The 25,140-nt window shown below is 37.8% G+C and overlaps 1 protein-coding gene across 15 annotated transcripts in view; it reads left to right on the top strand.

Moving 5' to 3' along the window:
- Window positions 1–25,140, top strand: part of BCLAF3 (BCLAF1 and THRAP3 family member 3) — a 56,292-nt gene that overhangs the window by 19,230 nt on the left and 11,922 nt on the right. For 8 of the 15 annotated variants that reach the window (XM_011236630.3, XM_034648978.1, XM_034648981.1 and 5 more), the window contains 8 exons: window positions 1,350–1,922; window positions 2,296–2,964; window positions 10,533–10,708; window positions 12,208–12,322; window positions 13,035–13,098; window positions 14,587–14,702; window positions 21,551–21,647; window positions 24,086–24,181. In XM_011236630.3, coding sequence (XP_011234932.1) covers window positions 1,350–1,922; window positions 2,296–2,964; window positions 10,533–10,708; window positions 12,208–12,322; window positions 13,035–13,098; window positions 14,587–14,702; window positions 21,551–21,647; window positions 24,086–24,181 — 1,906 coding nt within the window. Of the gene's footprint in view, window positions 1–1,349; window positions 1,923–2,295; window positions 2,965–10,532; window positions 10,709–12,207; window positions 12,323–12,583; window positions 13,099–14,586; window positions 14,703–21,550; window positions 21,648–24,085; window positions 24,182–25,140 lie in introns of those variants that run through there. The other 7 variants (XM_034648976.1, XR_004622322.1, XM_034648977.1 and 4 more) reach the window with 7 other exon arrangements.

The following is a 25,140-nucleotide window of genomic DNA, read 5'->3' as shown; positions in this document are numbered from 1 at the left end:
ATCTGCCTCCATTCTTATAGGGAAGACACAGACAAATGGAAAGGGTCTGACTTGTAGTTGCTCCGATTCCCTGGCAACTTCTGAAGGTGGGTTGTACAAAAGCTGCAGGGGTAGCTGCCTCATTGATTAGAAGACATTAAGCCCTAAGGGAGGAGATTGGGAAATTGGACAGGTTAGTTGGGAGGAAAGGCCCCCAGGTACAAAATCAAACTTTATTGTAGTCCAGATAATGGTGCTCTTTGCTTTTGAAGTCCAGGCAACTCAGACTTGTTTCCCTGGATATAGGAGCCTTCTTCCTCCTCCATGGGAATGAAGTCTTGATGTTGGCAATGCTGAGGTATTGGGGAGGGTAGTTACAGAAAAGATACGCTGTTCCTGGGGAGCATGATGGCTACGTTAAAGTCCACATTCACCAAAGTTATATGCTCTATTTCAATAGCACATGTAAGGGAACAGGTTCAGAAAAAAAAAGCAATTTATTGGGGCACCTGAGTGGCTCAGTCGTTACGTGTCTGCCTTCGGCTCAGGTCATGATCCCAGGGTCCTGGGATTGAGCCCCGCATCCGGCTGCCTGCTCAGCGGGAAGCCTGTTTCTCCTTCTCCCATTCCCCCTGCTTGTGTTCCCTCTCTCACTGTCTCTCTCTCTGTCAAATAAATAAATAAAATCTTAAAAAAAAAAGAAAAGCAATTTATTTATGTTAGTAATATTTATGGAGGAGCTAAGTATGAAATTCAGGTCTTAATACCTTCTTTCCCCTCCCACTGCACACACTAAGTGTGTAGTTTTTGGCCTTAGTAGAAAGAATAGTCAATCAATTGGGGAAACTTCAGGGTCAGTCTTGAGTCTGAGTTTGGGTTTATTGTGGTATCATAAACTCTTAGAATCTAATTTAATTTCAGAGGTTATGTTCAATTTCCCAGAGACTCTCCTAAACATTATTTGTGTGAATCTAGACTTCCTGTTGCTTGTTTCTTCCCTGACTGTTGAACCTGATACAGGCTTTTGCTGACTGGCTCTTTTGCCCAAACTTTGCTGTCAGCAGTCTTCCAAAATGAATCTTACTGTATACCTAAGCTGGTCCTCCTCCAGCAGGATGGGTGTGCTCAGCCCATTTTAATATGCACATGGGATACATTAGTTCAGATAGAAAGAATATGCTTGTTGAATTGGCCAGAACAGTAATCAGACACCCAAATGGACAATTTAGAATACAGATATAGCAAAGTGATAAATTTGGTATGAGTGGAAGAAGCAGTGGAAAGCAAAAGTCTTATTTAGGTAGTTAATATTAAGATAACCTTTGTTTATTGTCTTTAAATGAACTGAACTTTTCTATTTGTTTACATAGGTCTTTATCACCAGTACCTAGAAATTCTGACCACTACAAGCAAAGATATTTTCATGGGCATTATGGCTGTGAATATAGGAAGGATCCAAAAAGACCCATCACTTGGCGAATGGACAGTGAGAAACATGGACAGAGTAAACCAAGGATTCCTTCTCGTGGAAATGTGCATTACCGATCTTATGAACATAGATCACCTTCCCCAAACCTAAGAAGAAACTCTTTAGAAAATGCTTATACTTATAAGCCTTACCGAGTACGCTCATCAGAAAGAGGAGATGGTAACAGAAGATCTAACTATATGCCGAAATACTCAGAGGGTGTACCCTACGAAGAACACCAGAGGAATTGTTATTCCCAGAAAGTACAAGGAAGGTATATTCCTGATGACCACAGAGTCCAAAGAAGTGGAAAAGGAGGGAAACCGCCTCAGAGGTCAATAGCAGATTCTTCTAGGTTTGAAGGAAAGTGGCATGAAGATGAGTTGAGGCACCAGAGGGTACAAGATGAAAACCATTCTCAGTCACTTAGAAGAGGCTCTGAAGACTTTGAGAAAAGGAGCTCTTTTCAGAAGAGGTATAGGAAAATATTAAACCTGGGTAATTTGGTATAAAGCCTCAAGAGCAAAAGTCTGTTTACTTTATGGTTGAAGAGAACCACCTTGAAAAGCTTTTGTCTAAAAAGATAAAAAGTATTGTAATGTAATTATGGTCTGCTGGTAGTAATGAAGTATTTATTTTTAGAGTAAATTGTGTTGATGGCTAGAATTGTAACAAAATATGGTATTTTCCTCTTTTGCTACCTTGTGCCTCTATGAGTTGGCTTGAGGGATTATAGTTAACTTGCCACTGCATTCTGCATTTAAAGCCATGCTGCCCAACATTCCACACATATAAATTCTCACTTTCTTTTCTCTAGTGCAAGTGTAAACTGCTTTATGTCAACACAGGTATCCTGAGGATCGTGATTTCAGAAAATATGGACACACATCAAAGAGACCTAAAGATGTGGAGAGGTATGAAAACAGAGAGTCTGCCAGGAACCCACAGTGGAAGTTTGGGCATTCTCTTCCATCTTACCAAGAGAAGAAAGAGCAGCGGAACCTTGGACCCCAAACTCATCAACATGCTCTGTGGGAACCACCAGAGACCAGTTCAGCAACCAAGGTATCCTGTGACTATCACCACAAACGTCGTAAGACCTCAGGTGGGGACCAGGAGTTTCCTGATGGAAGAATTCAGAAGTACTCTAAGGAGGAAGATAGAAAATCCAGTTCTCAAAAAGGCCCTGAAAATAGACACTCCGTTTGTTTTAATGCTGGAAGAGGGAGAGACACTGAAGGTGGGCAAGTCAAAGAACCTTCCAAACCATCTAAGAAAGACTGCACTGACTGCACGTCCTCTACCCATTCAAGTAAAAGTGATGTTGGCTTGAGACCCTGCAGTGACAAACAGAAGGAGAAAGGAAAGAAAGAAGGGGATGGCAGAAAAGAGAGCGACTCTTCCAGTAACCAACTTGATAAAAGTAAACTTTCCAATGTGAAATCTTCTTCTGCCAGTCTTAGGAAGAAATCACTTACTATTAAAATAGATGTGAAGAAAACAATAAATACATCCAGGTATTGTTTTTGTTTTTTCTTAGCGCTGTTTAAGAAAAGTATCTATTTCCACCACCTTTATTTGAAGCTTTGAAAATGGAATTAACGGTGTGTTTAGAGTCCATTGAGTGGGGAGGGAGTGCCTGGATTTTTCACAAAAGCCCTGTAATGAGGATTAATCCCACGATTAGTAATACAGTGTGATCTTATGTCTGCTGGTTTCTGCACCCAATCTCAAGATACTTTTTGGGTGCAGGGCACTCTATGGAGTTGTTTCTCTTCATGAATTTATGTGTTTTTATGCTGCTGGATTTTCTGTAGCCAGGGATAGGCTGGGTGGAGTTCAAGGAGACCTATTCCTTGCTCAGTTTCTCAGAGCCTGTTTTCCCTGTTGCCTCAAATCCAGAGAATTTTTTTATCTGGAAGGACCATTCACTGGCCCTGATTTTATAAAGGAGGAAAGCAAGGCCTTGAGAGATGAAGCAGCTTGTCTAAGTCAGAGCACCTGCGGCTCAAGGAGGCAGGTGACCTAATGTGGTTCTTGCTGCCATCTCAAAACAGTTGGTGCTCAGCCAACTAGATTCTCCTAGGTGGAGGAAATTAGGCTAGGGTCTAGAAAGAGGCCTATTTATAAGACATTCACTTTAGCTCTTAATGATTCTTTAAGAAAAAATAGACTACCCAGCAGTAGGTTATATTCTTGCATGCTTTGTTCCATTATGCATATTACCTCTGTTTATGGATTCTGGAAATAATAAGGCACTGCAGTTGGCTGTGTCAGCAAAGTCTGTTCTATACCTTAAGACACTACCAGTATGTGAATAAAAAAGTGATGGGCCATGCTGATTTGGTGCATTTACGTTCACAGTTCACTCATACTTGTGTTGTAGTCAAAAACAAGATAAAACAAAATATAAGGTCAGGATGTGATAGGGAAGGAGGTAAACCCACAGTCTCTCTCTCTCTCGCTCTCTTTTTTTAAAGATTTTATTTATTTACTTGACAGAGAGAGAGACAGCCAGTGAGAGAGGGAACACAAGCAGAGGGAGCGGGAGAGGAAGAAGCAGGCTCCCAGTGGAGGAGCCTGATGCAGGGCTCAATCCCATAACGCCGGGATCACGCCCTGAGCCGAAGGCAGATGCTTAACGACTGAGCCACCCAGGTGCCCCCCACTCTCTCTCTCTTTTTTAAACAAATATATTTTGATCCTTTTTTTAAGTTAGATATGTCCGTCCCCCTCCCTTGTATTCATTGTACTTATAAAAATATTATAAAATATACATTCATATATTTGTATGTGCACAGAAAGCACTTATAAATGACTACATTATAGAAAGTTGGACAAATAGAGGGAGGAAATCACCCATAATTCTACTACCCTAGAACAGTTTTATTAATATTTTAGTACAGTTCCTTTGGTTATTTTTCTGGGTATATTTATACATGGTTGTCATAGTACTATATTCATAATTTTGTATCCTATTTCATATAATAAGTCCTAAATTATTTTGTACTATTATATTTCCTTCTAGTTCTTAACCTTAAGAGCACAAAAGCCACTGTAAGTGTCAACTTTAAGGATGTTCCCTCAAGCTTTTTTCTTTCCAACATTATGCTATGAAAATGTTCAAACACACAGAAAAATTGAAAGAACTGTACAGTAAATACCTATATAGCCACCACTGAGTGTCTACAATTAACATTTTACTCTACTTTCATAATCACCTATCGGTTCATCCATCAATCATTCCATCTTATCTTTTCCATACATTTCAAAGTGAATTGTAGATATCAGTGCACTCCCCTTTAAATACTTCAGTATTTCATTTTTGCTCACAAGTTTTTCCTTTGGAGGCAATATTGCATACAATCAAATCATAAAAATCTTGAAGTTTTTTAAAAGAAGTAATGATACCCCCATATTTAATAATGATGTTAAAAAAGAAACTTAATTCTTTAATTAACTTAAAAGAGAATAAATTGGCTTAACACTTTTAAAGGATGCTAGAAATACCAATTTTGAAGGATTTCACTGTAATAGACCTCATTAGAAATATTGAACACAGTTAATTTTATAATTGGAAGAAGAAATGGAAGCTCGATTTTCATCATGTGTCACAAAAATGAACTTCTTAAAATTGAAGCAGCTGTATCTTTTCTTTTGAATTTATAAACTATAATTTTGTGAAATTCATGACCTGTTAGCACATGTCTGAATTACCTGACAAGGACCTGTAGGATGATGGCTTGTTTAGTAGAGCTAACACTGCAAATCCTTCCTTTTCGAAGACCTGAAGAATAAATAACTTTATAAATATATGCATCTTATCAGTATGATAAAGCATAGTCAACAAAATCTTTCTCTCTGGTGATAATTATTTATTGATGAATGGTTAAGTTGTGGAAGACTTTTGTGGGGTTGGATTTAATTATGTATGGACTGATGAAGTAGCCCTAAAACAAAGGCAGTTAATGCCCTCAACAGAGTCATGTTCTCAACTATTGACATAACTTAGATTTTCCTCTGCTTGAAAAGATTAAAATAATCACAGAGTGGAGAGAGGTTTATTTGTTCATTAAAATCTAGAGGGTTTATCCATTTTTTCGGAAGTCCAAGATGGTTGTTTTATGCATTCATTTACTTTCTTAGCTTTGGTCACATGTCGATGTATGTTCTTCCACTTATCAGTGTAGTTGAAGACTTACGTGATTAGGCTAGTGATTTTTCTAGATTCCAGTTTGTATTTAGAACAGCAGTAGGTAGACACTTGCTTGAATGTTCACTGCATTGTTAATACTTCTGTTAACAAAGGCTATATTCTAGTGACCCACTTTGTCAGAAACTACATTATCAGAGTAGAAGTTAAATATGAGTCATAATTATATGTTTCAGAATGTAAGTTAGGGAGTCATAATATGAAAATTTCTACGAATGCTATTATGAACTCCAAACACTGTTGTGTACATCTTGAAGTCTTTAGGCAGATGAAGGGAGTTTTGCTTTAACGTTGGGCGAGTAGGTGAGAGACTGAACCTTGGTCAGGCTAGTAAGGAAGTGGGAGGGAGGAGCAGGGGGGGCAGTCTCTGGAGAAGAATAAGCTGGTGTGGATGGACCTGAGGCTCCTTTAACCTCTCTGGCTGCTAGTACTAGGCATCTAGGATGGGAAGGTTGATTAGCAAAGTTGATGTTGGACTGAGTTTATCAGTCACATTTGCATATAATCCTTTTATTTCCCAACCCCCACCCCAGAAGAGATACAGGAAGGGTCTCCCTACCCCCATCATGTCTGTCCCCATTCTGAAGGGGGATGAGGTGGGTGATGGGACCCAGAAGACATTGGAGCCCTGATGCTCTAAGGAAAGGGGTGCTGCACAGGGGTGAGGGACTGGGGGGAGGAACAGTGTGAAAAACCATAGCAAGGATTGAAAGAAGGTAACCCAGTGACACAAGTTTCCTACCTATGATAAGCTGTGGGTGGAGATACTTTTGTGATAACACAAACTTGCTACCTCACTGTTTAGTATCACAAAAAGCTAAGGTTTTTTTCCCCCCTAATATTTCTAATACACATTTTTAAAGATACAAAATCGATTGAGAGAAGCTTCCCTTTCATTTCTGTTTTTCACCCAAGCTTCTCTTAGTGAACATTCTGTTTCGGGTTGGGGTGCGTAAGTTTTTGTTTTCCACTGGGTCCCTGAGCAGCTCTGTGACATCGGGCAGACCACCTGGCCATGCTTTTTGGGGCCCAAATTAACCTGCAGTTCCTCCTGGCCTTACAGCTTTGCTTCCATTGGCCATGTGTTGGTAACTGTTGAAGCTGGGTTGACAAGCTCATCAAAGGATTTTCTGAACTTTTGTATATATTTGAGATTTCATATCATAAGAAATGAAATATTTAAAATTTAAATTGGTCTAAATGAAGTTATAATTTTAAAATGTAAGCCAAGAAAGTTTAAAAAACACAGTTAAATTGGCCTCAATTAGAATTTCGAAGTCTGTCATCTTTTTAGCTGAAACTGTCATTACAAATTGTCCAAGTTGTTTTCCATTTATCGTTTATTCATTCAGCGGGTACTTTTTTGAAGACCTACCTTGCGTGAGACAGCCTGTTAGGGTACCCTGGGATTTCAAATCAGCATGGGATTATGTTTCTTCTCCTCTGGTCTAATAGACAATAGGGCGATGTTGGTAATACCGTGGCACAGTGAGTGATACACAAAGTGGGGCTCAGATGATTCCAAGCCTGGGGTTTCCGGGAAGGCTTTTTTCAGAAGTTGTTGACATGTGAGCGAGGCTTCAAAGAGTTTAAACATGTGGAGATGAGATGAAAGACATTTTATGTTTTTAGGTTAACAAAGGCAGACAACACACACAGGAACTTTGAGGTGTGCGTCAAGTGGTCGGTGAAAGGGAACAGAGGGACAGGAGGCTGCGAAGGTGAGGCTGCCACAGAGCCAGCCGGATTTGACAGAATTAGCTGATCAGAGAGGTCAGGAAGCTCAGTTCTGGCTGCTACCTTCTTTCTGTGAGGTGACTTGGAAGGGCACTGGGGTTGGGGAGGCCTGTTACGGGACTTTTGTGAAAAAAGATGCTGAATTAGAGGAAAAACAGTCTCCCTGACCCTTTACCCTCAGCTCCAGAAATGCTAAGTGTCTTCTTAGGAAGACAGGAGCAAATGAATAACTGGGAGAGTGCTTTATGAACTATAAGATGGTGTACAAAATGTTAGTTCTTAGGAGAAAATGGAGGAAGAAAAGCTTGATACGTGTCACGTGGATTCTGTTATATATTATAAGCTTCCAGAGTGCAGGGGATCATCCATTAGTTTGGGTTGTTGTTGGGCTTTTTGTAATTGTTGTTTTGCCATGCAGTTGTGTTTTTTGGTGGGTCTTAACTGTGAATAAAAGGAAATTAAGGTTAACGTGGCTTTTTATGTTTTACTAGTTAGTATGCACAACAGTCAGTGAGAATGTCAGGGGAAATATCCATAGAGAGAAGAAAAAATAAAACAGGTGGAGTTGGAGGAGGGAAGAGAGGAACCTAGAAAATTTCATTAGACCGGTATCAGAAATAGTACTAGAATACAGGTGTTTGGCTATATTTTAATTTTTTAAACTGTCTAAAATGCATCCCAAATGAGAACATTTAGTCTTTTTAGCATACCTACTTGTGTTGGAAGTATTTCTTGAAATTATTAATTTATTAATCAATACCTGTCTTAGGAAATAGTAAAAAGGAAAATGTGAACTGAGAGGTGATTAAATGTACAGATGTAAATACCTAGAACATTTTGCATTCTCCAGTTTCAAGAAGCCTTTTCTTATAGCAAAGCCATCATAATTGTTTTTAAAAGACTAAAATTTCAGGTGATACAATCTTAGTATTTCCTATAAAATGACAATTTTAACATTTTTAAATTAAAAATCTTGCAGTGGAGTAACTCCAGGATAAATTGATAGGAAATGCAAACTCGAAAATTTCAGGAATTAAGTATAGCTATAAACTATACCATAGCACTTCTGGGGATTGAGGGTTGGGCATGGAGTGGGTTTAAGAGTTATACCAGTAATTAACTTGTAATCAGTGACAAGTAAATTTTAATAATTACTTGGTGGAAAACTGGAAACCTTTATCAGCTAGTTTCCTCTTGGGAGAAACCGAGGCTGCAATACAAAACGTTATCAACTGATTTCCCCTTATGGACAGATCATTTTTGTAGTTCTATTTGAACATCTTATTTATCTCCTGTAAAATGTTTTTAAAAGCAGGTTTTTTTGTTTGTTTCTTGTCTTTTGGGGTTTTTTAGTGTGTGGGGCAGGCTTTTTGTACCGTTAAACACAGTATTTGTAATTCTTTGTTAGTGGAGGTTGTTACAGGGCCATTCTAGCTTTTAGTGTTTATCACTGAATGTCTCTCAGGTAGTTATAGGATACACAGTGGGAAGCTTGGAGCAAATAAGGAAGAAAGAAGGGAAATGAGTCTTCTAATGAAAATCCTTCTGATGAATCAAGGAAACCAAACCAGTGGCATCAACCTGCTGCAAGATCACTTCTCCACATTTCTACTTCGCAGGGAGTTGTCTCGACAGTGCTGGTTTGAGAGCAGGAAGCATAGAAAGTTGTATGGAAGCCTTGCCTCTGATAAGTTAAAAGTAGGCACTTAAAACTGTCTTATTAGAGAAGTTAAAAAGTTTAAAGAGTATCTGTAAGCTCATTACCCTGGAGCAGTGTTATATATATATGGCTGTTAAGTGACTTAAATAAGTAAGTGAATCTGTGCATATGTAGACCCACACCCCAAGATGTATCCATCTGATTATTTGTTATTTATTCCAGGGGTGCTGCTGTTATTTAAAACATATTTTAGGGCTCTCTTGTGGGTTTATCTTCAGAGTCTGTAACATACTCATAAAGAACCCCAGCACTTGTTAATCTCAGTTCTTTGGGTAGTGAACATGCTTTTTGGGAAGAGGCAAAAGCTATTTAGAGTTAAATGCAGAGGAGTAAGATGGCTGTAAGCTAGTTAGTGGCGTTTTGGGTCCAAAATGAGGTATAAATATAAATAAAGAGACATTTTCTTCTGTGACACATAATCTGCCTGCAGACGAAGAATTCAAGAGCAGCTTTCTTGGAATAAGGTATAGTTTCCCATTATGACACTTGGAAGGATTATTATACAAACACCTTCTGGGATGTAAAGCAAAACAACGAAGACATCCATTGTCCCAGTGTCATAGCACCTTCCCTTTAGGGCTATTTTATAAAGATTAAATGAGATAGTGTTTGTAAACGAGTTTTGAGCCCCTGTGTTTGGCTTGCAGTAAGCCTTCAGTAACTGTTAGCTATATGTCGTAATCATGACTTCATGATGATACCTGAAGGTCAAGAGAGCTTTTAACACATGTTATAAAGATTCAGAAAGCATGAGAGTGGTAGGATAGCCGGGGTTATATAGTAAATGGTAGCATTTCTTTAAGGATACATTTAGGGTGAACACTAATTGGTTCTAATGATCTTAACTTTGCTAACAACTAAGACTGTTCGCTGACAGTTTAGTGAGATTTTGTAAGTGATTAATCTCAGCAGAGTTTGATTTCAAAATACTAAGTTTCTCATTGCTGGTATAGAGGTACAAGGATTTTTATGAAGTCAAAAAAGTTATTATGTTTGATATCAGCTTTTAAAGTGTGGTAGTACTTCAAGATAGTATAAACTTGCTGAATATACAATTTTATGGACATTTGGGAGTAGAAAATAATCTAGTTGATTGTTTTTTGCATATTGACCTTTAATGCCTTGCTGTATTTTTGGAGGTAAAAATTGTTTAACTTAGAATTTTGAGGATTTTATTATTAAAGTGGCAAATATTTAATGATCTCTGATTTGAAAAGGAGGTCTCAAAACCATGTGTCTAAGGCTATTTCCTCCTAGGCATTATTGCACATGTTCTATGGCATACAGTTTAGTTCCTTAACTATAAGAAAAGATAAACATCTTTTTAGTTTTATAGCTATCTTGGTTAATTTTAATAAGTTCTTTTCTCAGTAAAATAGTTTCAAATTTAGTTAAACATTTACAAATTATTCTAGGGTTGCTTCTAGCTATTCCACAGAGAGACAGATGTCACATGATTTGGTTGCTGTTGGCAGGAAAAGTGAGAACTTTCATCCAGTGTTTGAACATCTTGACTCAACTCAGAATACTGAAAACAAACCTACAGGAGAATTTGCTCAGGAAATCATAACTATAATCCATCAAGTTAAAGGTTGGTATATTTTGCACATACATTAGGGATAACACAAAAATAATGTACTGATTTTCACAAGATATAGGTAAATATCTGTGATATAGTAATAGTAATCAATATTTCATTATAAATTAGGTCATTAATAAGGAAATCTGTTATAGAGAGTGTAAGGTATTAATTCAAGCCTCGTTCTTAATGTGTTGTTCCAATAACCTGGTACTTCAACTCATAGTAGATTACAAATTGAAAGTCAGAAAGGGAGAGGTTGGCTGCTGCAAGACACAGGACTACTGAGAGTCGCAAGAAACAATAACTGATAACCAAACAGGAAGGAAGAAGCAACAAACACCGTATGTGAAACTTGACAAGAACTCTGGAAGTCTAGGTATTGTGGTGATATTCTTAAAGTCCCCTGAGGGGATTGCTGGGCCTTTGTGCCATAAGGGTGAACACGAAGTGATTCATAAAAGATTCCGGTTTGATTTGGCATACTTTATGGCATCAGGGAGTTGCATCACAAACACTTTAAATATTTGCATTAAATTGTCTCATTTTAGCTTCTGGCCAGTTTCCATTACTTGGAAAATTCAGTCACGTAGAACAACTTTCTTCATTGATGCTGTATAATAAAGCAATCATGGGTATAATAAACTGGAGACCTTCAAGAATTTCAAAATTTTTATTTTATATTTCTTACTGAATATTTGCACTGACTTCATTTTTACTTTCATGCAACATAGTTTGAAAACAGATTATTTTCTCTGCATCCCTCAAACTAAGGCACATACTTACTTTGAAGCATGCAATTTATCTGAAACAGTTCACCTTCTCAGTTCCAGCCCCTCTCACCCAAAGGAAGTGTGATTTTTGGCAGAAAGGGAGGTGGTATTGCAGAAAAATCCAGGAGATTGTCCCAAAACAGTAACAGTAAGTTAGGGAAAAGGACTGCTTAAGTAGCATTCTGATGGGTCAAGTGTATTATCTTTCTCTCTATCATGTTAAAAGCCTTGTAGCATAGCTGATTTCATAACGTCTTCACGAACTTCAGATGATGTTAATTAAAGTACAATGGCAGTAGGACTCCTTCTGTGATATGTAAACAACATTTAGCATTTGTTCAGAACTGTTTTGATGTTTCAGGGTTGTTTTTATTTTTTACTCTAGGTGAACTGTAAAACTGTACCATCTTTACTTGCCAGTATACTAAGGTCTTACCTGGGAGAAGAAAGGTCCTCACTTTGAGAGAGCCACTATCTTTTCCCCCAACAAATAAGCAGGCATGTCAAATAGGAACAGAATCCTTGCGTTCATAAGTCAGGCATTTCGGTACTGTTGCTTAGGCTTGGGGGAGCATGTGAACGCTACAAATTAGTCTGTGGAATAAGTTTAGGTCCCACATATTTTCAAGAGAAAACAGATTGGACTTTTTTAACAGTCCCTTCTTCCTGTGCTTATATATAATCTTTTAAGTGGAATCAGTTTTACACTGAGATAAAACTCTTTGTTTCCTTTTTCAGCAAATTATTTTCCATCACCTGACATTACTCTACATGAGCGTTTTTCAAAAATGCAAGATACACAAGCTGCAGATGTAAATGAAATTAAATTGAATTCAGATCCAGAAATTCACAGGTAATGATTGATTATTGTATGCCCATTTAACTCATGGGAGTAGGCCTCAGAACAGATTTGGGAATGTGCTGCCTTCTGGGCTTGCTGTAGACTCTAGGAGGACTGCATTTCCTACCTAAAAGCCAGGACTAACCCAAGCAGGTACTGGGCCAGTGCACTTTGATGGAATAGGTTGTATTAAAGCCATTGAGTAGCATTGTTTAAATGTGTAGGACTTTGACAATCTTTACCTACCTAACTTTGATTCTGCTGTGTCTATAGTAATTGCCTACTGAAGTTATCACTGGAAGAATGAAAGACAATTGTCGAGCCATTGAAATCATGGGTTGCTTCATGTGGTCAGAAATGGCTGTTCTGAGGGCAGCCGGATGAAACCTATGTCTTCTTCTGCTGGCACCTGTCCGAGCAGGTGGTGTGCCCTGTCTTGCGAGCTGAGCTGAATCAATGTTAGAATGCAGTAGATCACCGGAGCAAAGTTTAAGGTTACACAGACTAGTGATTTGAGAACCACTAAGGCGTCACTGTGGTGTTGTTCACAGGATATGTATGTCCTGGGAGACTGCCGTGTAGATGAAAACCCATCTGGTAGTGGGTTTCTTTTGCTTCCTCCAAGGCACACCAACTTTATTTCAAATTCCATTCTCTAGTAATGGAATCAAGGTATCAGTGTATAACATAATTATTTAATTATAATATGCCTTTATTATTTTAGGAGAATAGATATGTCTTTGGCTGAGCTTCAGAATAAACAAACTATGGTATATGAACCAGAACAGGTAAGTGAATACAATTTTTGCTGAAAGATTATCATATTGTTGGCATATTGATGGAAAAGCGAACTGGTAATAGAGAGTGAAAAAAAGGGATTTAAGTAGATGAGAAAGAAGGATTGAGACCCAGGAATCTGAAATTTACAAAGCTCTCCAAAGGTTCTAGTTACTGGCCAGTTTGCAGAGAGAACACTGACAAAAGACAAAAATATTCCCTAAGAGAGACAATCCCTAAGGGTAACAGCTTTGTAAAATTGACCTACAGTTATAGCGTTTAATATTCATTCCAAAACTTCACACTGTAAAGCTTGTGGAAAGTATGTTTGATACCTACATTTTTTCCCAAGCAGTCATGTGGAATATTTTTTTAAAATCGTACATGGATGAATGCAGAGGAACTTAGTTTAATTTGATACTGCCCTTCTGTTTACTGTAGAATGTATGAAAAATTCTGTGGAATATGAACTAGCAAAATAATGGAAATAATACTGAATTTGTGTATTGCCATGCATTGTATTCCCACCTAATACTTCCTTAACCTGTACATCCCCCCCCCATTTCTTTGCTAATTAGAAAAGCTCTGTGGACTAGTCAGGGTGGGGGAGCAAGAAAATTGGCTTTCGTTTTAAAAGTATATCAGGTTCTCAAAGAACTGCTAATTTATTCACTGAGAATAAAGTGTTTCTGTAGAGGAATGGTTTTAATACATTTCTGATAGAATATGTAAATAATTTTTTTCACTTGTGAATGGTTATAATTTTTATTAAACTTACAGAGGTAGGTTGGTTTATTGAATAGGTGCTATTTTCAGAGAATTTCTATTCATCAAAATACTGTAATCAACTGATAGAAAATTTGAAAAATCGCTTCTAACTCAACCACTTAACATCAAATATCATTTGATCATTTGACAGTCTTACATCTGGCATTTTAACATAGCTGCTATCATAGTATATTAGTTTCAGATGTTTTTTGCTTTTTACTTAATAATGTTGCTTTTATGTAAAATCCCTGAGCTTCCCATGACTTTTTATGATTGAAGCTTTTTAAATTTTAATTAACTTTTCTCAGTAATTTTTTTTCACGTTGACTTCCACATAGCCTATTATTAACCATAATTTAAATGTTTGTGAGTTATTACTTTGACTTAAATTTCCCGTGAATTCATTCTTCCCTTCTCCTATAAATTTATTTTACATTTAAGTTGCTTTCATTTTTTGATGATTTTAAATATAGCACTTTGAATATATTTGGATAGATAGCCTTTTCTTTGGGATAGAGTCCCAGAGGTAGGATTCCTGGTTCATTGTTATGAACTTTTCTGTCTGTGCATTGTCAATTGTGTCTCAAAATATTTTAATCGATTTACACTACCATTAGCAGGGTGAATACAAGGTAACTTATTTAGGACTTTTACTTAAGGTTCTTATTAGATATGGTCTTTGTGCAACTAACAGTAATGTGAATGGTTTGTCTTCTGTCAAAATTCCTCAGACTCTGGTCAAAATAATAGATCCAAATGATCTACGACATGACATTGAAAGAAGGAGAAAAGAACGGTTACAGAATGAAGATGAGCACATTTTTCACATAGCTAGTGCTGCAGAGAGGTAATCAGTAGATGAAAAACATCCTATTATCAGGGAGCTTTTGGTTTTAGCGTATTTTTCAATTTTTGTGTGTGATGATTTTCATTTTAGTTTAGGGATTTAATCCTTCAAATCCATTTTATATGTTTAAGTGAAATCTTTTAAAATGTTTCAAATTTATTCAGTGATCATCATATGCTGTTTGATTGAAACAACAAAAACTCAGGGGTAGGTGAGTATTTGAGGTCTTTGTAATTCTAGAAAAGAGTGTAACCGCTTTTTGATTATTAGCAGGTGCTAATAATCAGGACCTTCAAGTTTATGGACTATGTGACTCAACCTCATTGAAACTCTAACGTATTCTGCCCTTTAGATTCTGGTGCTCTTTGAATATTACAGAATTTCCTGAGGTCAATACAGTTCTCTTTTGGAACTCTTTATGGATGTTTGTCCATGAAGCAGAGGCTGGGGTAGTAGAAGATGTGGAGGAGACAGGAGTCGGAATCCCACCTCTGCCATTTTATAAGCTGTTTGCTCTAGAACTAATTTATGATGTGGACAGGTTAGAAATATTAAATGAGCTGGCACAGGCAAAGTACTTAAGGCATGCATGGCAAATTGATTATCAGTAGACCCTTGTTTTTCTTCCCCAACTCTGTACTTCTTTTCTGGGGCTCTGAGTATTCTAGATTGGCCCCAATTTATCTCTAGTTCTAAAAACTATGTGGGATTCATGGCAACTCTGGGACCCTGTATGATTATGAGGTATAATTGAATAGGACAAAATTTCTATTCCACCCAAAGTTCTTCAGACTATTTGGATCTCTCAGAAAGCAGGACTGTGTGAATAGGAAGGGCCAGTGCTAATTCTCTTTCCATATTCCTTAATATCAAATTACTAAGATAATTGACTAGACTTTTAAATCAGGTCTATGGATAACTAGGTCTTAGTCACAATACATGGAGCTTATTTAAAACTGGACTTGATGCTGATAATAAGTTTGGGACTCATTAAAAGATAGCAAAACTGTGTGTTGAGGCATATAAAACAACTGAAAATAAAATAGTTAAAATCTCATCCCTTGGTGGGTGAAAGTCCCCAGTTTCCTAATATGACACAGCACGATTGTGCTCTTAAGTAACATAAGCTCTCTCTCATTCTTTTCTTAACTCAGCAAGTGTAAGAAACTCAGTATGCCGAGAAAGAGGATTTTTAAACCAGATTTAAGATAATCAGCATTTTATAAAAACCATGTAATGCTTCAGAATGTATATTCACCCTTTGAGGTGAGAAAGGGCTTGAGCCCTGGAGTTGCACCTCAGTTCAACACCTGGCTCTGTAGACACCTAGCTATGTGACTGATCTGAGGCAAGTTATTTAATCTTTGTTTCCTCATACATCAAATGCAGATGAGAATTCTACTTACCTCACGGTGATAGTGAAGATTAACTGAAGTGTCAGGTGTAAGGTGCAGAGTAGCTGGTCAGCATTAAGTATTATTAATGTTCGCTTTGAGGATGGTGCATAGCATGCAAAGATGTCTTTCTGCAGTGTCTTCTGCTGGGTGTGTTGGACTTCCTTTATTTGTGTTGGCTAGCTGGTGTGGCATAGTGGAGCCATGAGGATTTTTTTAATTGAGATATTACTGACCATAAAATTCGTCCTTTCAAAGTGAATTTACTGGTTTTTAGTATATTCACAAAGTTGTGCAGTTGTTACCACTGTCTAATTCCAGAACATTTTCACCACTCCACAAAGAAGCCCTGTAACCATTAGTTGTCATTCCCTATTTCTCCCTCCCCCCAGCCCCACAGCAACCACTAACCTACTCTCTGTCTCTGTGGATTTTCCTGTTCTGGACATTTCATATAAATGCAGTCATATAACATGAGGTCTTTTGTGACTCACTTCTTTCATGTAGCATATTGTTTTCAAAATTGCTTCATGTTGTAGCATGAATATTCCTTTTATGGCTGAATAATATTCCATTGTATGGATAACCATATTTTGTTTATCCCCTCATCAGTTGGTGGATATTTGGGTTCTTTCCACTTTTGGGCTATGGTGAATTATGGTGCTGTGAATATTCATGTGCAAGTTTTTGTGTGGACATATGTTTTCATTTCTCTTGGGTATATACTTAGGGTTGGAATTGCTGGGTCCTATGATAATTCTGTGTTTAACTTCTTGATGAACTACCAGACAGTTTTCCACAATGGCTGCCTCATTTTACATTCCCATCAGCAGTGTATGAATGTGCCAGTTTCTTCACATCCTCACCAGCACTTGGTATTGTTCATCTTTTCAAAAAAAAAAAAAAGGATTTAGAAAAAAATCATTTAGAACCTTTAACTTTATCCTAATTTGATTTCCTTCTTAAAATAAGAAAGAAACTGTTGATTTTATACTTTTGTCTCAAAAATTCAGTCTATGAAATTGATCTTGTTACTATTTTTGCATAAACCTGTTTAGTCAAGTCAGTATTTAGATATCTGTAGAAATTCAGAAGAAACGAAATATGAAATCATAAATCACAGGATGTAGCAATTTCCCACCTGTGTGATCTTTTTTTCCCTCCGTTATATGCAAGGTCTGCGTGTATGTTTGCCCACCATTGTATCCCCACTGCCTTGAGCTCAATTCAGAGCTGTTGAATAAATGAAGACTTTGCAAAGGAGTAGATCTGGACAGAGGATACTTACATTGTAATGCATTTAAGCCTTGATTAGTATTTATTCCCTAATACATAAAGTAATCTTTCCCAAGCAAGCCTAATGCTTGGACATTCTGTCTAGTCTTGAAGACCCTATTCTCTCTTTTTTCTCCCACTTTTGAATAGTCTCTTACCCTAATATCTCCATGTCTTCTCCTGACCCACTCTTTCTCTCTCTCATATCCCGTTACTAAGTTCCATACTTAATATTACCAAGGTGTTGTGCTGTATATATAGGCATGGTGTGTGGGAGATAAAGCAGCTTCAAAATAAAATCAGTAGACTTTGAGAGGACATCAGACTGCAGAGCCTTTCCTTTTAGCTACACAGGGTATAGAAAACATACAGTGAAAAAGTATACACAAAGTCCTTGTCCTCATTGAGCTTACAGTTTAATGGTAGGAGAAAATAAATAAATCCATGTTGGTGAGTGATAGGTGAAAGTAAGGCAGAAGAGGAAACTTAATAGGACTGAGTGATACATGTGGTGTGATTTTATTTAGGTAGTTATGGAATGCTCTTAGGATTTTTTAAAATTTTTTAAAAAGATTTTATTTATTTATTTGACAAAGAGAGACAGCCAGCGAGAGAGGGAACACAAGCAGGGGTAGTGGGAGAGGAAGAAGCAGGCTCATAGCAGAGGAGCCTGATGTGGGGCTCGATCCCATAACGCTGGGATCACGCCCTGAGCCGAAGGCAGACGCTTAATGACTGCGCCACCCAGGCGCCCCAGGATTTTTTTTTTAATTAAGCAGGGATGTGAATTAAGTGAGGGAGTTAGTCATAAGTTTTTTGGGGGGGATAGTATTTTAAGAGAGGGAACTGCAAAGGCGAAGACCCTCAGGCAGGATCATGCTTACTCCTGCTTAAGGACTAGAAAGCAGACCAATAAGATTATAACACAGTGGGAAAGGAAGAGAGTAAGTAGGTGAGGCCAGATTGCAAAGAACCTTGGAGGACATGATGACTTTGTATTTTATTTGAGTGAGATTACAAAACATTTTGGGTTCTAACCCAAGAAGAAATATAATCTCATTTAAATTTTAAAAGATTCACCCTGGATGCTGGGTAGAGAATTGTAAGAGCAAAAGAAAAATCATTTCCTTCTCATGTAGAAAAAGATGACAGTCAGGAAGTCAGAGCATAGTAGGTAGAGTAGACCCATCAGGAAACTGGCCTCCTTAGATCTTGCTTCTCAGATATCCTCTGCACATGGTGTCTGCCTCATGGTCCAGGATGGGTGTTTGTGCTCTGGCCATCATGTCCATATTCTAGCCTTGTCTTTAAAGTCTTTGTGGAGTTTATACATGCAGCTTTAGCAACATTGGTCAAAATTTAGTCTCATGACCATACCTAGCTGCAGTGAGGCTACGAAGTAGTTTTTTTTAACTTGGACACTCTTTTGCCTGGTCACAAATCAAATATCAAAAGGTTTAAATTTTTTATTGTGGCAAAATATACATATAATAAATTTTACTATTTTAACCATTTTTAAATGTATGGTGCATTGGCATTAAGTACATTGACAGTGTTGTGCAACCATCCACACTATCCACTTCCAGAATTTTTTCATCTTCTCAAACAAAAACTCTGTACCATGTAAAGAGTAACTCCCTATCCCCTTTACTCCCAGTCCCTGGTAACCTCTATCCTTTCTATCTCTGTGAATTTGCCTATTCTAGGTACCTCATATATATAAGTGGAATCGTGCATTAATTGTCCTTTTGTGTCTGGCTTGTTTCACTTAGGATAATGTTTTCATTCATATTGTGTCATGTGTCAGAATTTCATTTTTTAAAACATTTCACTCCTTCATAAGGCTGAATAATATTCCATTGTATATACCACATTTATTTGTCCATTTTTCTGTTTTTGGACATTTCATTTGTTTCCATCTTTTGGCTATTGTAAATGATGCTGTTAGGAACATTGGTGGCATCTTTTTGATTGTAGCCATCCTAGTAGGTATAAAATGTTATCTCATTGTGGTTTCGATTTGCATTTCCCTAATGGCTAAGGACGTTGAGCATCTTTTCATGTGCCTTTTGTGTGTCTTCTTTGGAGAAATACCTATTTAAATCCTTTGCCCATGTTTTAAATTGGATTATTATATTTTTATTATTGATATGTGAAGAGTTCTTTGTATATTCTGGACATTACTCCGTTATCAGATATATGCTTTGCAAAGAGGATTTTTAAAAGTCCATTGTTTTATTTATAAAAGTAGTAGTATATGCTAATGGCAAACATTTGGAAGTATATAATAAAGTATAAAAATAAAACTATAAGGCATTCTTAATTTCATGAGTCAGAGATGACCACTGTTAATACATTTCCTGTCATTTATTTTTTCTGGGCATATATGTAGTATATTTTAAATAATTAAAATTATCCTCAGGGCACCTGGCTTGCTCAGTCAGTAGGACATGTGACTCTTGGTCTCTGGGTTGTGAGTTCGAGCCCCACATTGGGTATAGAGATTGCTTAAAAATAAAAAATCTTGGGGCTCCTGGGTGGCTGACTCGGCTAAGCAGCTGCCTTCGGCTCAGGTCATGATCCTGGAGTCCCAGAATCCAGCCCTGCATCAGGCTCCCTGCTCAGCAGGGAGTCTGCTTCTCCCTCTGCCCCTAACACTGCTCTCATGCTCTCTCTCACTCTCTCTCAAATAAATAAAATCTTTAAAAATAAATAAAAATAAATCTTCTTTTCAAAGTAGGCTCCACACCCAATGTGGGGCTCAAACTCATGACCCCGAGATCAAGAGTCAATTGCTCTACCAATTGAGCCAGCCAGATACACCCACAAAAAATTTTTTTAAAAAAATTATCCTCCAAATACAGCGTTGCACCCTACGCTTTTGACTTACTATCATATCATGAGCATTTTGACAGAACATGAGAGTTTTTAACATTTCATAATACCCTGAGTAGCTATTCCATGTCAGGTTTGGGGGTCAAAACTGTGGGGCCACGAAGTGAACCACCCACAGTGCCTCCTGTGAAGAGATCACAGCTTGCTGGGTAAGACAGGAAGGTGCACCAGCATTTACAAACATGAGTGATAAGTGTGAAGACCCCCAAATGCTTCATGTGCACATAGCAGAGTATCTAGTCCACCTCATAGGGGTCTGGAAAAGTCTTCCTGGAACACTGCAGTTGGAGCTAAATCTTGAAGTTGATCTAAGTGAAAGGAAATTACAACAGAAGGGATTGCTCATGCAAACTTGAGGAAGCAGGAGAAATTGTGTGTGTTGGGAACTGCACGTGCCTAAATGTTTCCAATGCCCAGTGTGCACGTGGGGGGGATGGGAACAAAGCGACCAATGAGACAGCAAGGGCCAGAGCAGCAAGGGCCTTGAAGATCATGATGAGGAGTGTGGATTTTATCCTGATGTCAGTGGGGGACCCATGGAAAGGATTGAGGCAGGGTCGAGGCAGTGAGCAGTTTGTTCACTACAGAGCAGGAAAAGTCTGAGGAATATTGTGGGGAGACGTGGGATGTGACAGGGAGAGGACTGCCCGAGGGCTATGAAAGTGAGGCCCCACCATCAGAAGAGAAGCCCAAGGAAGGACCTTCCCTCCCAGGTCTGGCTGCCTGAGAAAAGGACTTGGTGGCCTCTGGACACTGTGACGACAGGAGAGGGGAGCTATCCTTTGCTCCTGTGGCCCAGCAGTAACAGAGGTCTCAGCTCTGCCAATGAGGGGACCTGAGCCAGTCATATTCTTTGTCTCTGGTGCTTTCATTAATAAAAGTCTGTCAGCAAGGGGGATGGCCCAGTGCTGCCAAAGTCTCAAGAGCAGTGATGATTTTCCCTTAGAAAACACATTCCACATATGGTTTCAGGAGGATACTACTCCCAGGAAACCTGTCCTTGGACCCCAGGTTGAGAACCCTGGTCCAATCCCTGTTTCCTCCTGTTGCTGACTTTCAACTTAGCTAAATAATATTTGTTGAAAAACGAAAGTTTTAGCCCTGATAACCATTATTTCACTTGTAATTTTAGTAGTGATAGATCTTTGAGGTTTGTTGTTGATTGTTTTTACTGTTGTACTGCTTTAATTGTCTCTGAAGGGAGCAATTTGATTTCTCTTTTTTACTTATTGGGTAAAGATAAACTAATAAAATATTCTTATTTTGTCTCTTTCATTTTATTAGGAATGATGAGCATTCTAGTTTTTCGAGGTTGAAGAATACTCAAGTTGAGGAATTCCAAAAATCAAATTTTAGAAAATTTATTCAGAAACCTCACATGGTAAGATTGCAGTTCCAGATTTTTCATTTTTGTACACTCCATTCTCCTCACATATATCTATATGTATAGAGATCACCAGTATTTTTCTAATTGTTCATTAAGTACATGTTATGATTCTTTTGTTCAATGTTAATATTCTTTTGAGTCTTACACTTGCGACAGAGGAAATAGTTATCTCTGATTTAGTAGGATTTTATTTCATTTATTATAGTACTAGCTTTCTTATGATTTTTTTCTTAAGATTTTTTGAGAACTTTATTAAGATATAATGTACTTATCATAAAATGTTCACCCATTTTAGGTATACAATTTAATGATTTTTTATAAATCTACCAAGATATGTAACCATCAGCATAATCCAGTTTTATAACCTTTTCATGACTCCCAGTAATACCCCTCGTGCTTGTTTAGTTATTCCCTGTTCCCACCCCTAGCTAACCACTAATCTCTCTCTAAAGATCTGCCCTTTGATAAGACAGTTCAAAATATTGCAGCTGGCTTTCGAAATAAGAGCAAACAAGTGACATCTAGAAAGCTGGAAGCCAGAGTTTGTAATCTAATCTCGGAAGTGATGTTCTATCATTTCTATCACACGCTGCTTATAAGAAGCAAGTCACTAGGTCTGGCTCACACTCAAGGGACAGGGGATGACATAGCGGCCTGGATACTAGAGGGTGGGGCTCACTGGGAGCCTGGTCAGAAGTTGTCTGGTACAGTCCTCCTGCTGAGCCTCAGTGATTCACATCCCTTCACTTGCAAAATACAGCCTTTCCTACCACAGTCCTCCAGAGTCTCCTCTCATTACATACATGACTGCTATGTAAAGGGTTTTATATGATTTTTTTTAAGAAAAAAAGAGAAATAAAGGTGTGAAAGAGGAAGATTTGTGAGAAGTGCAGCAAATGGAATAGCAAATGGAATGAATAGAAGGTTATAAGACTTGATTTTGGAAAAAAGAAACTTCAGAGTGGGCCCCATCTTTTCTGTTCCCATTAAAGGATTCCAGTTCTTTGCAGTTACAGTCTTAATACTCTGACTTTTGATACTTTCCTAATGATGGCAGGAGCGTCACCTCCAAATCAGTTATCTGAGTCAGCAAAACCTGCCTCCTGAAGTATTGAGAATTTGTTTTCTTCTTAGGCAGTGGGAACTCTTTACAAACGGTTTGGTTCTTTCCTGGATGCCTGAATAAATGCTAGATGTATAGTCCATTTCCCAAAAGTCATACATTGTGTTATACAGGAGTATTTTTTATACTTCTCACATTCATGAATTAAACTAGCCCTTCACAAACTAGCATGCGTTACTTGAGGGAAGATGTATATATGTTCCTACAGCTAAGCTACATGCTACATGTTTTGTGTTCTTAATCCTATACATTTAAAATGTGTTATTTTTTAAAAAATTAAAAAAATTTTTTTTATTGAAGCGTAGTTGACACACTGTGTTATATTAATTTCAGGTGCACAACACAGAGATTTAAGAAGTCTTTGTGTTATGCTGTGTTCACCATAAGTGCAGCTGCTGTCTGTCACTGCACAACATTATTACAGTACCATTTACAATATTCCCTATGCTGTACCTTTCCTCTCTGCAACTTATTCATTCCATGACTTACTCATTTCATAACAAGCCTATATCGCCCACACCCTTTCACCCATCTTGCCCATCTCCTCACCCCCTCTCCTTCAGCAACTATCAGATTTTTGTGTCTTTTTCTGCTTTTTGTTTGTTTATTCATTTGTTTTGTTTTTCATATTCCACATAGAAGTGAAGTCATATGGTATTTGTCTTTCTCCGACTGATTTAATTTAGCGTAATACCCTCTAGGTCCTTTCATGTTGTCGCAAATGGCAAGATCTCATTCTTTTTTATGGCCAAGTAATATTCCATTGTGTATATACCATATTTCTTTATCCATTCATCTATTGATAGACACTTAGGTTGCTTCCTTATCTTGGCTATTGTAAATAATGCTGTAATAAACTGGGGTGCATATATCTTTTTGAATTAGTATTTTCATTTTCTTTGTGTAAATACCCAGTAATGGAATTGCTAGATTGTATGGTATTTCTATTTTTAATTTTTTGAGGACCCTCCATACTGTTTTCCACAGTGGCTACACCAGTTTGCATTCCCACTAATAGTGCCTGAGGGTTCCTTTTTCTCCACACCCTTGCCAACACTTATTTCTAGTGTTTTTGATTCTAGCCATTCTGACAGGTGTGAGGTGGTATCTCATTGTGGTGTTAATTTGCATTTCCCCGATAATTAATGATGTTGAACATCTTTTCATGTGTCTTTTGGCCATCTATATGTCTTTGGAAAACTGTCCATTCACGTCCTCTGCCTCAAACTTGTATTTTTTAAATGGCAAGATGAACTTTTAAAAATAAACTTTAAATATATTAATCTATACTAATACTTTTTTCATGAAGAATTATCCTATACAGAGAAAAGGCACCATTACTCAGAAACCCTTTGGAGTTGAGGGAAGACGTCAAAACACAACAGGCTTTAGAAGACCTATTAAGGTATTGAATGTTATTTTCCATCTAATTCTAGCTTTGGGTTTATGCTTTGAACATAATGTTCTAAGTGTTAGTAAATTAAAAGCTGCTTTTGTGATATTTCAAATAGTAGCTATAAAATAATATTTCTGGATGTAAATTGATAGTTAACTGTAATCAGTTTAATGATAACCCCTTTCCTTAGGACTTGAATTTCAGATTTTTTTTTTAACCATTGGAACCCTTTTTCAAAGATTACATGGAAAACACAAATATGTAAAACAGAAGCAGATGGGGTGGCTCTTGATGAGGAGGCAGATAAGGTCCTAGACCTCCCCTTCAGACCTGCCCCTTTACCTCTAAGGTGTAAATGCATAGCTTTGTAGCCTCCAGGGTTCACAGACTGAAAAATCCTGTCCATAGCCGTACAACCCTCAGAGGCCTTCTGCATCATCTGAGAAAGATTCTGGTCCAGTAAGCTTTGTTAAAGCCTGTTTCATTGCATTCTAATTGTACAGCTATGTCTGATATACGTGATTAATTGTTCAGAACACCTCATTCCACAGACATATGGAATAAGAATTATAGCATAAAGTACTATATTTCTCTCTCCTTGTTCTCAGAAGTTGACATACTTTTTGAGGTGCCTGGGTGGCTCAGTGAGTTAAGCGTCTGACTTCGGCTCAGGTCATGATCTTGGGGTCCTGGGATCGAGTCCTGTATTGAGGTCTGTGCTCAGCAGGGAGTCTGCTTCTTCCTCTTCCTCTGACCCTACCCCCCACTTGTGCTCTCTCTCTCTCAAATAAATAAATAAATCTTTAAAAAAAAGTTGACATACTTTTAAAATCCATTTTGCCTGAATTTCCTGCTTATGATAGGTACTTTATTAATATATATTTTTGAAGATTTTATTTATTTGGGCAAGAGAGAGAACATGAGCCGGGGGGGAGGGTAGGGGCAGAGGGATAGGAAGAAGCAGACTC

This window comes from Ailuropoda melanoleuca, chromosome X (genome assembly GCF_002007445.2).
Source record: "Ailuropoda melanoleuca isolate Jingjing chromosome X, ASM200744v2, whole genome shotgun sequence".
NCBI classification, from domain to species: domain Eukaryota; kingdom Metazoa; phylum Chordata; class Mammalia; order Carnivora; family Ursidae; genus Ailuropoda; species Ailuropoda melanoleuca.
The sequence above is the reverse complement of the archived record's forward strand: the minus strand, read 5'-3'. Positions and strand labels throughout refer to the sequence as shown.